The 13,963-nt window shown below is 39.0% G+C and overlaps 1 protein-coding gene across 7 annotated transcripts in view; it reads right to left on the bottom strand.

Annotated features, from left to right (window-relative positions):
* The window catches only part of SLC38A1 (solute carrier family 38 member 1), a 69,724-nt gene that overhangs the window by 30,604 nt on the left and 25,157 nt on the right, over window positions 1–13,963 (bottom strand). For all 7 annotated transcript variants that reach the window (XR_008663565.1, XR_008663566.1, XM_055318662.1 and 4 more), the window contains 2 exons: window positions 7,869–7,944; window positions 7,461–7,576 (listed from right to left, as the gene is read on the bottom strand). Coding sequence is in view for 5 of the 7 variants with exons in the window: in XM_055318662.1 (XP_055174637.1) it covers window positions 7,461–7,576; window positions 7,869–7,944 (192 nt within the window). In the remaining 2 variants the exon portion in view is untranslated. The remainder of the gene's footprint in view (window positions 1–7,460; window positions 7,577–7,868; window positions 7,945–13,963) is intronic.

Raw genomic sequence — 13,963 nt, forward strand, 5'->3', positions numbered from 1 at the left:
AACCTCCCTCCTTGCTCATTTCCACTTAACATTCAGGTTTTTCCACATAATATTATTCCTGGGAAGTTTTTCCATACCACTACATAGAAATCCAGTTTGCTTTTTTATTTTTAAAGATTTTTATTTATTTGAGAGAGAATAAGAACACTAGTGGGGTGAGGGGCAGAGGGAGAAGCAGAATCCCCGCTGAGCAGGGAGCCTGATGTGGGACTCGATCCCAGGACCCTGAGATCATGACCTGAGCTGAAGGCAGATGTTTAACCAATCAAGCCACCCAGGTACCCCCAGTATGCTCTTCTAAATAGTCATGTAATATTCTACTTTATGGAACTACTATGATTATTTAACCAATTCTCTCATAATGGACTTGGTATTATCTGACTTTGCTAGTACTTGGTTTTTAATTCTTAATAACAATAATTTAGTTAAATCTTTGGAAGGAATTAAATCCAAGGGCTCACAAAGACAGTAAGGAGTCTTAAGAGCACATAAGGCCAAGTCAGATGTAGATATGACACGTACAAAGAAGTTCAGAATGTTTATTAATTTTATGACATATTTTAGGCATATATTTCATTGGCTGTGACCAGAAACTTGGCTACCCCTGAGCTACAATTTAATGCACTTGATATTCCAAAACTATTTCCTTTACAATAAGGGTGGTAAAAAGTAGTAAAATAGCCCAGGAATACTGATGATTATACAAGGCGATTTTTAAAGCTAAAATATTAACTTGCAAGTATCTATTGATAAGAATAAAATTTCTCTCATGATGTATATTAATTATGCAAATTTGGTTTCTGAAAAGCAGTATAGTGTTTTAGATTACACAGGTTCTAGGGTCAAAAAAAGCCTGAATGGAACTCTGGCTCTCCACCTTGCTAAGTTGTTATTAAGCCTCAGTTACTTCATCTGTAAAATGGAGCTAATACTTCATAGTGTTGATGGAGATTATTATTATTATTTTTAAAGATTTTATTTATTTATTCATGAAAGACATGAGAGAGAGAGAGAGAGGCAGAGACACAGGCCGAGAGAGAAGCAGGCTCCATGCAGGGAGCCAGACATGGGACTCAATCCCAGGTCTCCAGGATCACGCCCTGGGTTGAAGGCGGCGCTAAACCACTGAGCCACCTGGGCTGCCCTGTTGATGGAGATTAAATGAGATATATGACATATATAATTACTGTTCAATAAATGTTAACCATTATTTAGTGACTACCTAATTAATACTTCAGCAACACGTACTATATAGTGCTATTATATACCAGGCACTACTGGTGTTCCCTTCATCTCTCTCTTTCTCACATGCACACACTCACTCTTTCTCTGTCATACACACACACACACACACACACACACACACACTCTCACGGCAGCCCTATGGGATTGATACTAATTAATAAATGTCTTCTTGCATACCACTTTTCAAAGTGTGTCTTTAGCTATATTATCTTTTTATCCTCACAACCAAGTGACATAAAAAATGCCAAACGAGACAAAAAATTCAAAAACTCAAAAAATGAGAGACTCTGGAATGGTCATCAACCAAAATAAAATTTAAACCAAAATAAAATTTAAACAATCTATATAGATTGTTATGTTATTTCACAATTATCATTTCAAACAGATGGTTTATAAGCTCAGTGTTTACGATAAATGATCATATCTTTTGAACTCTCAGAAGTATCATCAATTACTTTCTCCTTTTTCATGGTTTTACACTTAAGGACTATATTATTAAAGTAATAATAAACGATGATAACTGCTAAGAAGTTATGGAAAAATATAAAGCATTTATTGCTTTCCATATTTGACATTGTTTAATAAGCCTCTCATTTACTTGCTACTACGAAGAAATTATACATTCTAAAGACATTCATTTTCTATAAAATGCATACCTTTAATAGATACCTTTAGAAATGTAACTTCCCTGTTTCAGGCCGGCTTGGGGCAGATGGTAAGGTGAAATAAAAAAACAAAACAAAACCCACCATTCTTCCATGCCAATATTTACTTTTCTCTTCTTTTCTTTTTTTGGGGGGGAGGGGCTGAGCAAGAGGGAGAGAGAGAATCTTAAGCAGGCTCCACATCTAGTGCACAGCCCTAGTCCGGGTTCAATCACTGAGACCCTGAGATCGCAACCTGAGCCAAAATCAGACATTTGACGCTTAACCCACTGAGCCATCCAGACACCCTACCAATATTTACTGTTAATGCCACTATGGCCATGATGGAGTTACAGAGAAGCTATGTAAAAAAAAAAATCAGTGATAGAAGAAAGAGCTAGAGTAGAAGAGTTTTTAGCACCCACTGCCTTTTCCTGGGATCCCATATCTTAGGGTGCATTTTACCCTGAGAAATTTGTACCTCAGCACATCCCAAAACTGCTGCCTCAGGGTATAGCCCTATTTTGTTTCTAACGGAGAACACATACTGTCAGAAGAGCTGTAAGCTGAGATTCCCATTCCCGTACTTCCTCTTCCTAAGATGGGCTTCAGAATTCAGGAAAATACAAAACCTAACTGCATTTTTCCAATGGGGCAGAGTTCACTGAATCCAACTGAATCATATGTGTATTAAACAGGGATGACAGCCATTATGGTTAGGTCAAAAAAATGAGCCCCACATTCATCCAAGAAAAAGAAATCACTCCCGCAAGTTTTCAGATGACCCGAGCGAGGAGCTCCGCACCCAGCCTCAGGGAGACTCAGAGGAGCCTTCCCAGCTGCTTTTCTAAAGAAGCTTGGACAAGCTTGTACTCTTTTTCGGGTTGGCTAATATGAGTCTGGAACAGGGCCCTGTACCAGATGAAATATCTTGATCCTGCCAACTGCTTCTTGGCTTTGAGCAGCTGTAGGAGCAGCTGGTTTTACAACACACAGAGTGAGTCCTTGTTCTAAGGTAGGAGATTTCAACATTTTGTGAAAAGCTTATAAGTTTGGGTCTTTATACAACTACCTTATGAGCTTTCACCTGGTGATTTGGTGTGTTGTGCTTGCTACTCATGCATCTTGCAAATAACCAAATAATTTATGAGAGTTTTATACAGGGAAGTCTTCCTGCAACTGAAGAGTCAAGTTTATCCAATTATTTGCTTCAGTCAGAACCTGAAGAGTCATGAGATAAGAGATCAATTATCCCTGAATCACTATAATTAAAAATCAACTGAATCCTAGGAATGGTAGATTGAATATAAGAACTTGCTCCTGCTCCCTCCTAAGAACACAAGAAGAGCCAAGAATCACAAAATTTCAGAACTAGAAAGCAGACAAAGCTGAACCTTAAATTGGCAGTGGAGAAAGCCAAGACCACAGAATTCCCAAAAGGCCCTGGTGGCGTTACTGGAAGTAGGGAACAATGGAAGGGATGAGCTAAAATACAGAGGATCTTCAAGAAATAGCTAGATTCCTCAGACCAGGCACCTATTCCGTAAAGTTGAGTCATTGCTCATCCCCCACCTAGCAAAAGATATCTATCTGAAGATACATTCTCTGGAAAGTGCCAAATATAGGTCTCTAGGTGAGGGACTCAGCACAACTTATGGGGGGGGTAGGTACTGTCAGGAAAACTGGGATTTGGTGAACACATGCAACTGAGATATTCACCCCAAACCTTTCCCCCAACTTGGTTCCCAGAAAGACGGCAGCAATGCTCAGCCCCTCTGGACAGGTGACTGGAAGACCCTGGGTGCTCCAAACAGCCAAAGAGTAACTGACACTGGTAGTTCCCCAAGAAAAGGGCTGCTGACAGAAAAAAAAAAAAAAAAGAAAGAAAGAAAAAAAGAAAAGGGCTGCTGACAAAAAAAAAAAAGAAAAGAAAGAAAGAAAAGAAAGGTGCTGACAGAAAAAAAAAAGAAAGAAAAAAAGAAAAGGGCTGCTGACAAAAAAAAAAAAAGAAAGAAAGAAAGGTGCAAAAAAAAAGAAAGAAAGAAAGAAAGAAAGAAAGAAAGGAAAAAAAGAAAAGGGCTGCTGACAACACCTTAAATGAAGTTATTGCCAACAAGCCCCACCCACCTGTAGCAGGCCTAAATTAATCTTGTTTTCCTCATCCCTTACTTTTGAATATAACAAAGAAGGACCACTTGACATCTGAGGAAAGATTCTACAAAATGAAAGATAATGTCCAAAGCAAACAAAAAATCAACTTGCACCAGAGAGATACTGAATTCAGCAGAATTTAGGCTGTGGAAAACTCTAGAGGACAAATGGCCCAGTTTCTTTAACAACTAAACTGTATACAAAAAAAGGAGAAAGAGAAGTGGGGAAGTCTTTAGTCTATAGACTAAAAGAGATTAAAACACACATCAACCAATTGTACTGTATGGACCTTATTTGAGTACTGATTTGGAAAACCCAGTTGTTCTTTTTAATGAGATAGATAGGCAATCCAAATATTATTCAGATATTTGATGACATTAAGGAACTGATTTTTTAGTTGTGACATATTATGGTTCTGTTTTAGTAAACCTTATATTTTAAATGAGACATATACAGAGATATTTATGGATGAAATAATATTAGAGCTAGGATTTGCTTCAAGACAAACCAGGTGAGGGGGATGATTAAACAAGAAAGGCCATGGGATGAAGGGAACATGGGAATCTTTTATGTTCTTCTTTCCACATTATGCTTGAAATTCACTAGAAGCCTTAGAGAAAACACTGACATCAAAAAACAAAATAATATAATATAAAAAGGAATATTCCAAGAATCTTTAAAAGCTCCTATAAATAAAACAATAATAATAGAAATAAAGCATTCAGTAAAGAGCTGGGGGAAATTGAGGACATATCCCAGAAGCTATAGTGAAAAATCATAGAAATGAAAATAAAGAATAAAAATTAGAGGACTAGTCCAGAAGGTCCAGAATCTGGGGAGCAGTTCCAGAAACAGAGAAAAGGAAAAGAGGAAGAAGGAATTCATTAACACAATAATGTGTAAGAGAATGTCCCCAAACTACTTTTTTTTTTTTTTTAAGATTTTACTTATTTATTCAGGAGAGGCAGAGACATAGGCAGAGGGAGAAGCAGTCCCCGAACTTCTAAAAGAAAAGGAGGCACACATGCCTGACACAATAGATGATAAAGACCCACATTAAGACACATCACTGTAGGGGTGCCTGGGTGGCTCAGTGGTTGAGTGTCTGCCTTCAGCTCAGGGCATGATCCTGGGGTCCTGGGATTGAGTCCTGCATCAGGCTCCTTGCAGGGAGCCTGCTTCTCCCTCTGCCTATGCCTCTGCCTCTCTCTCTGTCTCTCATGAATAAATAAATAATATCTTAAAAAAAAAAAAAGACACATCACTGTAACACTGCAGAACATGGGGGACAAATTTCTAGAAACAAATTTCCAGAAACAAATTTCCAGAAACAAAATGGAACAAAACAAAACCACTGGCTGTATAAGAAAGAGCAGGAATCAGAAGGATACAGGACTTCAAAACAGAAGAAACCAGAAAACATTAGAGTAATACCTTCAAATTCTGGAGGAAAATTATTGCCAATATAGAGTTCCATATCCAGCCGAGCTACCAATCAAAGGTGAAGGTAGAATAAAAACATTGTGCAGACATGAAGGTCTTGAAAAAAAAACTTATTTCTATTTATCCTTTCTCAGCAATAATACAAGGAAGTAAATCCAGAAAAAGGAAGAAGTGGAATACAGGGAATAGGGATCTAGCCGAGAAAAGAGGTGAAGGGGATTCCCAGAATGTGACAAGGAGAGACTCCACAATGAAAATCTGTTCCCTCTACCCCAGTTCTCTTATCTGTAAAGTGGGGAGCTAACATTAGTACCTATCTCAGAGATTTGCAAGGATTCAGCATAAAACACTTCGAGTAGTACCTGGTACAAAGTAAGAGCTACAAGAGTTACTGTCATTACCATCCTCAAAGAATTGACTCTTACTATGTTAACATAGAACTAACTACTTGATATAATGCAATAACTGAAAAAAATTAATGGAAAACACATTTCTGAACTGAACATATTTCCAACTTTAGAAAAACTGAAAACAGTCACAGAACCATAGGGTTTCAAAGGTTGGCGGGGTTCTGAGATTTTTCTAGTGCAATTTTCTTGTTTTACAGAGTAGATAAGTGCAGCTCAGAGTGGAAAAGTAACTTGCTTAAGACTACACAGCCATTTAGAAGGGCTGGGACTAGCAGTTAGGTGTCCCTGGCCACTGCTCTGAAAATCACAAGTGCAACAAACCCTCAGGTATCCTCAGAGATCCACACATAGAGTCACCATAGAAATATTTTGTCCAACTCCATGATTTTACCCTAAAACCTAGCACTTGGCTCAAGATACACGTAAACAGAAAGACCATATAGAATGATCCACCCAGCACAATAAAGAGAAGAGGCTACAGTTGGGTTTACTGAGTTGGGCGGACAATGAGGAGGAAATGTATTGAATTCACTGTCCTATCACAGAGTTTTAATTCTAGAAAGGAGGTATCTAGTGGGTTTACACATAAGAGGAAGAATTTTAATCCCTAGCACTACTGACCAATACGGCACATCATGGATGGACATCACTGATCCCTGAGTAATGGAATGGGTACCAATGTACTTTCATCACAGTTTTCTAAGTCTTTCTAAAGGAACATACACAATTTGTAGGAGTACTAGCCACTTCAGTCACTGCTTCCAAGGAAATGATGCTTTCATCTAAACAATCCAGCAATGAAGACTAGTGAGTGAGGCCAATGAAGAACGTGAGTGTAGTCATGCGGGAAAAGGCTGGAGGAGAGAATTTCCTCCTTGCCTTATCAGGCAAAACACCACTAATACTCCATGAGGTTTGAGAGGGGAATCAGGCTGGGTGAGCATTTTCCTGGCATCAATTCTAGGATCTGTTTTCACCTTGGTCCAACTGAAAATAAGCCCTCTGTACATCTGCAGAAAGTCCCATTCAACACTGCGAGAAAAAGTTATATAAAACAAAATTGCCTATTTTCTTTTAACTAACTCTCAGAGGAAAAGTACATGCTAATTTCTTGTCTGTGCTTCTTGGCTATTTATTATAAACAAATTTGCAATTACCCTTGGATATGGTACATGTTCCATTGCAATCCAAATACCAAAGTGGTGAGTGGCTGGATTAAACACCTCTAAATATTTTGACCTTTTAGCTGATATTTAAAGTGACAGGTAAGGAATCCAAAAATACCAAAAGTGCTATTATGAAATCTTTTAATCCTTTTTATAAAGGCTTATTTTGGTATTTTTGATAAATAAAAAGATTTCCTCTTTTCCACTTTCTTATAAACATTAGACGCAACTTGGAAAATCATTCCAACAAATAATATAAAAGTATGTACTCGTGACTTCACCAAATTACTAAAAACATAAAAAGAAATATTCGGAAATACTTCCAATTTCTTCCATATATGATCAAAAACATACAGAAAATACAGTTTTAAAATGGAAAGTATTGTAGTATCAAAACTCACAGAAAAAGTAGGATTCCGGTGTTTGCCAGGGCAAAGGCGAGTCCCAAAATCCCACTGCCCATAATGGCGTTGCTTAGGTTAAAAACAGACATTCCTAAGGACGTTGTTCCTGGAATCTAAACAAAGAGACACACATAAGCACAACAGTCCCCAAGAAAGTACCTCATGCCAAAGTCTTTAAAGCACTATTAGGAACCAGTGGAGAAATAAAATTCAAGAAATACTTCCTTAGTGGTCTAGTTATTTATTTTCTAAAATGGGTTTTGGGAGAAAATACACAGGATCAGAGGAATACCCTGGTGAATATAAATAGCTGTACTTTGGATATTATGCTACACGAATTAAAAACATCTGTCCCAATTTATGTGATTAAAACAAATAAGCATACTTTATTATGATGACACTTACATATTCATCACATTTCTTTTTTTCCAAATGGCTGTTGGTGAGACTTCTTCTACTTTCGCGATCAGAAATAAACTTGCTGTAAAGACATGTATAATAATTTAATATCACAATGATGATTGAAGCTTAACATTATAAGTTATCAAGATATCACACATAAAAAGTTATGAGAGAGTTACTTAAGAGTTTACTGCCCTATTCAACCACTTTTCTGTTTTGTTTTGCTTTGTTCTTTGCCCGTAATAGTCGTCTACGCTCTTGTTTTACCAAATAAACTGAGTCTCCAAGGGCAGATCATTGCTTCATTTGTTTCTATACCCCTCGCTCTACTTAGTAGAAAACACTGCTAGTAGCAGGTGTCCATCTTTAGATGAAATGTAAGACAACCACCTTCATCAAAAAGAATAATCTCAAATCATTCCAATACTAATAAATTAAAACACTATACGCACTATAAGTTGACTTTCACATAGATTTTTCTCTAATTGAAAATTAGATGATGTCAAAGATACTATAAAACTGGCATTTTTTTTTAATTTTTATTTATTTATGATAGTCACAGAGAGAGAGAGAGGCAGAGACACAGGCAGAGGGAGAAGCAGGCTCCATGCACCGGAAGCCCGATGTGGGATTCGATCCCGGGTCTCCAGAATCGCGCCCTGGGCCAAAGGCAGGCGCAAACCGCTGCGCCACCCAGGGATCCCCTAAAGCTGGCATTTTAAAAGAATACTGGAAACAGATCTCCTTCAGAGCTCACATCCCTGGCGCACAAACTTAAATAAGCATTCCCTCTCTGCTGCAAAAAAAGAAAATAACTCTTTCCCCAACAAACATTCCTTCAGCAACTGCTATATGCAAGTCAGCAGGCCAGATGGTAAGGGAGACATGGGGCTCTGTAATAAATGATGCAGACACTAGGCTATATGAGTTCAGGCTAAGAGGTCATGGTGAGGGGGAAGGCAGGGCATATAGTCCATGGTGAGGGGCAGTTAGGGCTTTAAGAAAGCATGGCATTTAGAACTTGAGCTTGAATCCTCACTAGCTCTGAGGGACTGAGATATAAGCCATGCTACCTCAGTTTTCTCATCTGTGAAGTGGGAGTAACTCTATTCCATTATCTCATAGCATTACTAGGAGAATTAAGTAAGAGAGCATGAGTAAAACATCAGTACAGCTCCAGGCACGGAGTAACAGCAATAGATGCTAATCACTACTCTCCACCCAGGAGGTGGGACTTAAGTTGGGATGGAAAGATTCAGACAGGCTGCCTAGAGTAAAGTATATACAAACATATAGAAACAGGAATTCAGAAAGCTCTAAGAACTATCAAATATATTCATGATTAATATGAGAACTTTATGGCCTAAATTCATAATTAAAAAAAAAATTCCCATGGTGCCTGGGTGGCTCAGTTGGTTGAGCAGCTAACTCTTGATCTCAACTCAGGTCTTGCTTGATCTCAGAGTCCTGAGTTCAAGCCCCACATTGGAGCCTAGTTAGAAAAAAAATCCTGGGGCACCTGGGTGGCTCAATCAGTTAAGTGTCTGCCTTTAGCTCAAGTCATGATCCCAGAGTCCTGGGATTGAGCCATGGGTGGGGCTCCATACTCAGCAGGGAGTCTGCTTCTCCATTTCCCTCTGCCCTCCCCTGCCCTGCTCATGTGCACTCTCTCTCTCTCTCTCAAATAAAATCTTTTTTAAAATATCTCCATTAACAAAACAAGTGTTACTGTCAAAGAAAAGTCCATTCATGGGTAAACTGCTACATGGATTAGCAGGACACTTTAGGGATGCTTTTTAGCTCTTCTGAAAATTTGATTGTCCAGTTTTAGCAAGAACTAGTCACAGTGAATTTTTCACCAATGAACGTAAAGCCAATTGAACTGGGCTTTTTAAAGACTCAGATATCTTTAAATTGTGCACTACTACATTTGCATATATGTTTTGAATGATGCTATATTTCACAATAAAACATTTTTTAAATGAAAGATACATATCATCAATGTTGGTTTAATTTAGCTACCTTTTTTCATCTTTGATCCAAGGGGTCTGGCTTCTCTTACTTCTCCAAGTTCGCCTTATTTTGCCAAGCTAACCTCAAGAGAGGTGACACACAGACTACGAACTTCCCCGGGGGGCCACCACCTCACATTAGCAGCACAATCTGCAGTTTATCCCTTTGGCATCTAGGCAGATGTGTCTGCAACCTGTCATGTTAGGGTGAGAGAGTGAAAGGAAGTAGAAGGGAATCTCTGTCTCCCAAAACGTAGGAGAGACTGTCCCAGATAAACCCAGAATAGGGAGGTCTGGCTGTGCAAAAGGCAGATGAGATAAGGAATCCAGAGAAGGAAAAGCTGCTTTTATCGGTAGAATTAGCCAGACAAAACTTAAAGGCAGAGGCCTAAGAAAGAGTATTACAGGTTCTTAGCAAGAGAATGGCATCAGGAAACCAGTATCTTTGGAGACCAATCTGGCAGTTGTATAGCATTGTTATTAATGATTGGTGTGGCCCTCCTTTTGCCCTCAACATTTTTTAAAAAAAGATTTTATTTAATTTATCTGAGAGACAGAGGGAGGGAGAGAGAGATTGCAAGCATGAGTGGGGGGAGAGGTAGAAGGACAGGGAGAGAGACTCTCCACCGTGCACAGAGCCTGCCAAGGGGCTCAATCCCAGGACACAGGGGTTGGGCACTTAACCAACAGAGCTGCCCAGGTGCCCCTGCCCTTAACATTTTAAATCTTTATACAGAATTGAGGCTAACAGATCTGGCTGAAAAGAGGCAAAGGAAGGCTGTCTTCCATTTCACACAGGCAGACCCAAAAAACATGGGTGCTGGACTTGCCAAAATGAAAGCGACTCCTATTTAGTGTTGCTATTACACAAAAGATTATTTAATCAGACTGTCTTTGACAACCAACTCAAGTCTAACCCAATCTTTATCCAGAAGGTCCCCCATTTGCCTTCCTTATAGAGGGACTTGATTTCCAAAAAGCATTTCCACTATTTTTAAATCAAGAGGAAAGCCCCCAATGTTTTCAAAGAAGACACCCTAAACACCAGTAAATGGTGACCCAACTTATGGCAGACCCAAGTTTCCCAGCTCTCCTCAGAATTGGTGGCAGAGGACTGGTGCCTGGCAGAGAAGAATGGGACACAGGCACCGTGACACTGGGGGCGTCTACCAGGGTCAAACACCGTGCAATGGAATGGGATAAAGAATAAGGTCCCTGCGTGATTGCCAGGTCTTCCCTGCAGGACTTCTGCAGGATGAGAATAACCAAACTAACTTTCAGAGCTGCGGTAGTGAGTTACCATTACAAAGCACATTAAAAAAATGTGTGTCAGGCGCCTCCCTGGTTCTGCCTCTCCCAGTCTACTTTCTGCCACATGGCTTAATCGGTTTTCTCCCAAAATCTTCACTGGCTCCCCCACTGAGAAAGTTTCAAGGACAGATTCCCTACCCTGCAATTCTAGGTATTGCTTAATTTAATTTTGTCTCAATGCTCCAATCTCAGCTCCCCCTGACCCTCAAAATGATCTTCCAAAGAGAAGTGAGAACTGAGACAAGCAAGGCCAGTGCATTCTGCAGTATACCCCAAAACTTAACTCCTAATAGCCTGCTGTTGGCCAGAAGCCTTACCGAGCACATGAACAGTTGATTAACACACATTTTGTATACGTGTTACATACTGTTTTCTTACAAGAAAGCAAGCTAGAGAAAAGAAAACATTATGAAGAAAATCGTGAGGAAGAGAAATTACATTTACAGGACTGTACTGTATTTACTAAAAAAAATTTTTTTTTAAATTGGACGCATGCAGTTCAAGCCCATGTTGTTCAAGGATCAACTCTAGTAGGAATCCACTCTCACCTCAGGAGACCCTCCACCCTCCTCTCAGCCTGCACCATCCTGCCAGTTCAAAGCCCTCACCTTCCATGAGTCTTCTTATACTTTGGTCTAAATGGAGTTTTCTGACTCTGACCTATTTACTATTTTTCTGTGGCACAGACTGAGCCCTGAGGTCATTTTGCATCCTGAGCTGTTATGTGGCACCCTCACTCCCTCTCCTTATACGTACCTGCCCATGCATCTGCAATTCAGAAGACCCTCCATAACCTGCATAGGCATCTTCTTTTAAGGAACTGTGGAGTAGCTTAGGCTGCAGGGAAATCTAACTCACAAGAATGAAGTACTTAAAGAAAGCCTCTTTATTCCCTTTGGTTGTTCCAAATTTTTCTTCCCTGTAGTCTTTATAGCTTTGCTCTGTACTTCTGTAAATGTCTTTAAAACAAATAAAACCAACCCTTTTTGTAATGGAAAAGTCCATTCAAAATAACTAGGTCATGCAGCTTATTACAGGTTCCTGTTATCTCACCATTTAAAAAAAAATGCAATTGCATGTTAAAAACCACTGACCTCTGGCAAAGAAATAGGAATAAAACTTCTTTTTTATTGACTTAAAAATGGGCTATGGGTGAAGGTGCCTTTGACATATGGTCTCAGATGATAGAAGTATTATTAAAAGAAGAATTTCCACTGGGTCGGTCTGTACCTACAAAGCAGAATTCAACAACTCTTAGGGAACCAATTGTTCTGTGTCCAAAACAAAACAAAATAAAACCTACAGTGGCTGTCGTGGTGACCTTCAATAGACAAAGCCTTACAAAGGATGTAGGCGTTATACTGAGATAGTGTGAAAGGAGGAGAGAAATACAGAGCAGTTATTTAAAACTAAAAATAAATCAACAACAATCCAATTAAGGATGGGTTGTACGATAGGAAGATAATCTTCCTATTGTAATCTCTACCAATCAGGTTCTTACTAGATGATAGTGTTTCATTTGAGGATTCATAACACAAGAGATGAGTGCTTGAACCTAAATGACCTTTGCTAGTTCTTTACCAAAATTGTAACACTCTATTAAAAAGGAAAAGGAAGACAGAACCGGAGAAAAGAAGTAACAAAGAGATTGGAAAACATGAAAGAATGAAAGAAACAGAAGGCATTTAAAGAGAAGATGGATCCAGATGGCCAACAGACACATGAAAAGATGCTCGATATCACTCATCATCAGGGAAATGCAAATCAAAACCACAGATATCACCTCACACCTGTCAGAATGGCTAAAATAAAAAACACAAGAAACAATAAGTATTGGTGAAGATGTGGAGAAAAAGGAACCCTTGCACACTATTGATGGGAATGGAAACTGGTGTGGCCACTCTGGGAAACAGTATGGAGGTTCCTCAAAAAATTAAATAAAATAAATCAAAAATAGAATTACCGCTGAGTGAAGTAAGTCAATTGGAGAAGGACAAACATTATATGTTCTCATTCATTTGGGGAATATAAGTAATAGTGAAAGGGAATATAAGGGAAGGGAGAAGAAATGTGTGGGAAATATCAGAAAGGGAGACAGAATATAAAGACTCCTAACTCTGGGAAACGAACTAGGGGTGGTGGAAGGGGAGGAGGGTGGGGGGTGGGGGTGAATGGGTGACGGGCACTGGGGGGGGCACTTAACAGGATGAGCACTGGGTGTTATTCTGTATGTTGGTAAATTGAACACCAATAAAAAATAAATTTATTAAAAAAAAAAAAAAAGAATTACCATATGATCCAGTAATTCCCCTACTGGGTACTTACCCAAAGAATACAAAAACTAATTTGAAAAGATATATGCACCCCTATGTTTATTGCAGCATTATTTAGGATAGCCAAATTATAGAAGGGACCCAAGCGTCCATCCATAGATGGGATGGATAAAGAAGATAAGGTACATACAAAGAGCCACACACAACAAAGAATGAAATCTTGCCATTCACAACAACGTGGATGGACCTAAAGGGTATGGTTCTAAGTACAATGTCAGAGAAAGACTAATACAGTATGATTTTACTCATATGTGGAATTTAAGAAACAAACAAAGAAGAAAGAGACAAAAAACAGATTCTTAACTATAGAAAACAAACCAAAGGTCACCAGAGGGGAGGGGCTTGGGGGGATGGGGGAAATAGGTGAAGGGGATTAAGAGGACAGTGATAGTGATAAGCACTGAATAATGTATAGAATTGCTGAAGAATTGCTGAATCACTA

The sequence above is a fragment of the Nyctereutes procyonoides genome, unplaced genomic scaffold (assembly GCF_905146905.1).
Source record: "Nyctereutes procyonoides isolate TBG_1078 unplaced genomic scaffold, NYPRO_anot_genome, whole genome shotgun sequence".
In the NCBI taxonomy this organism is placed as follows: Eukaryota; Metazoa; Chordata; class Mammalia; order Carnivora; family Canidae; genus Nyctereutes; species Nyctereutes procyonoides.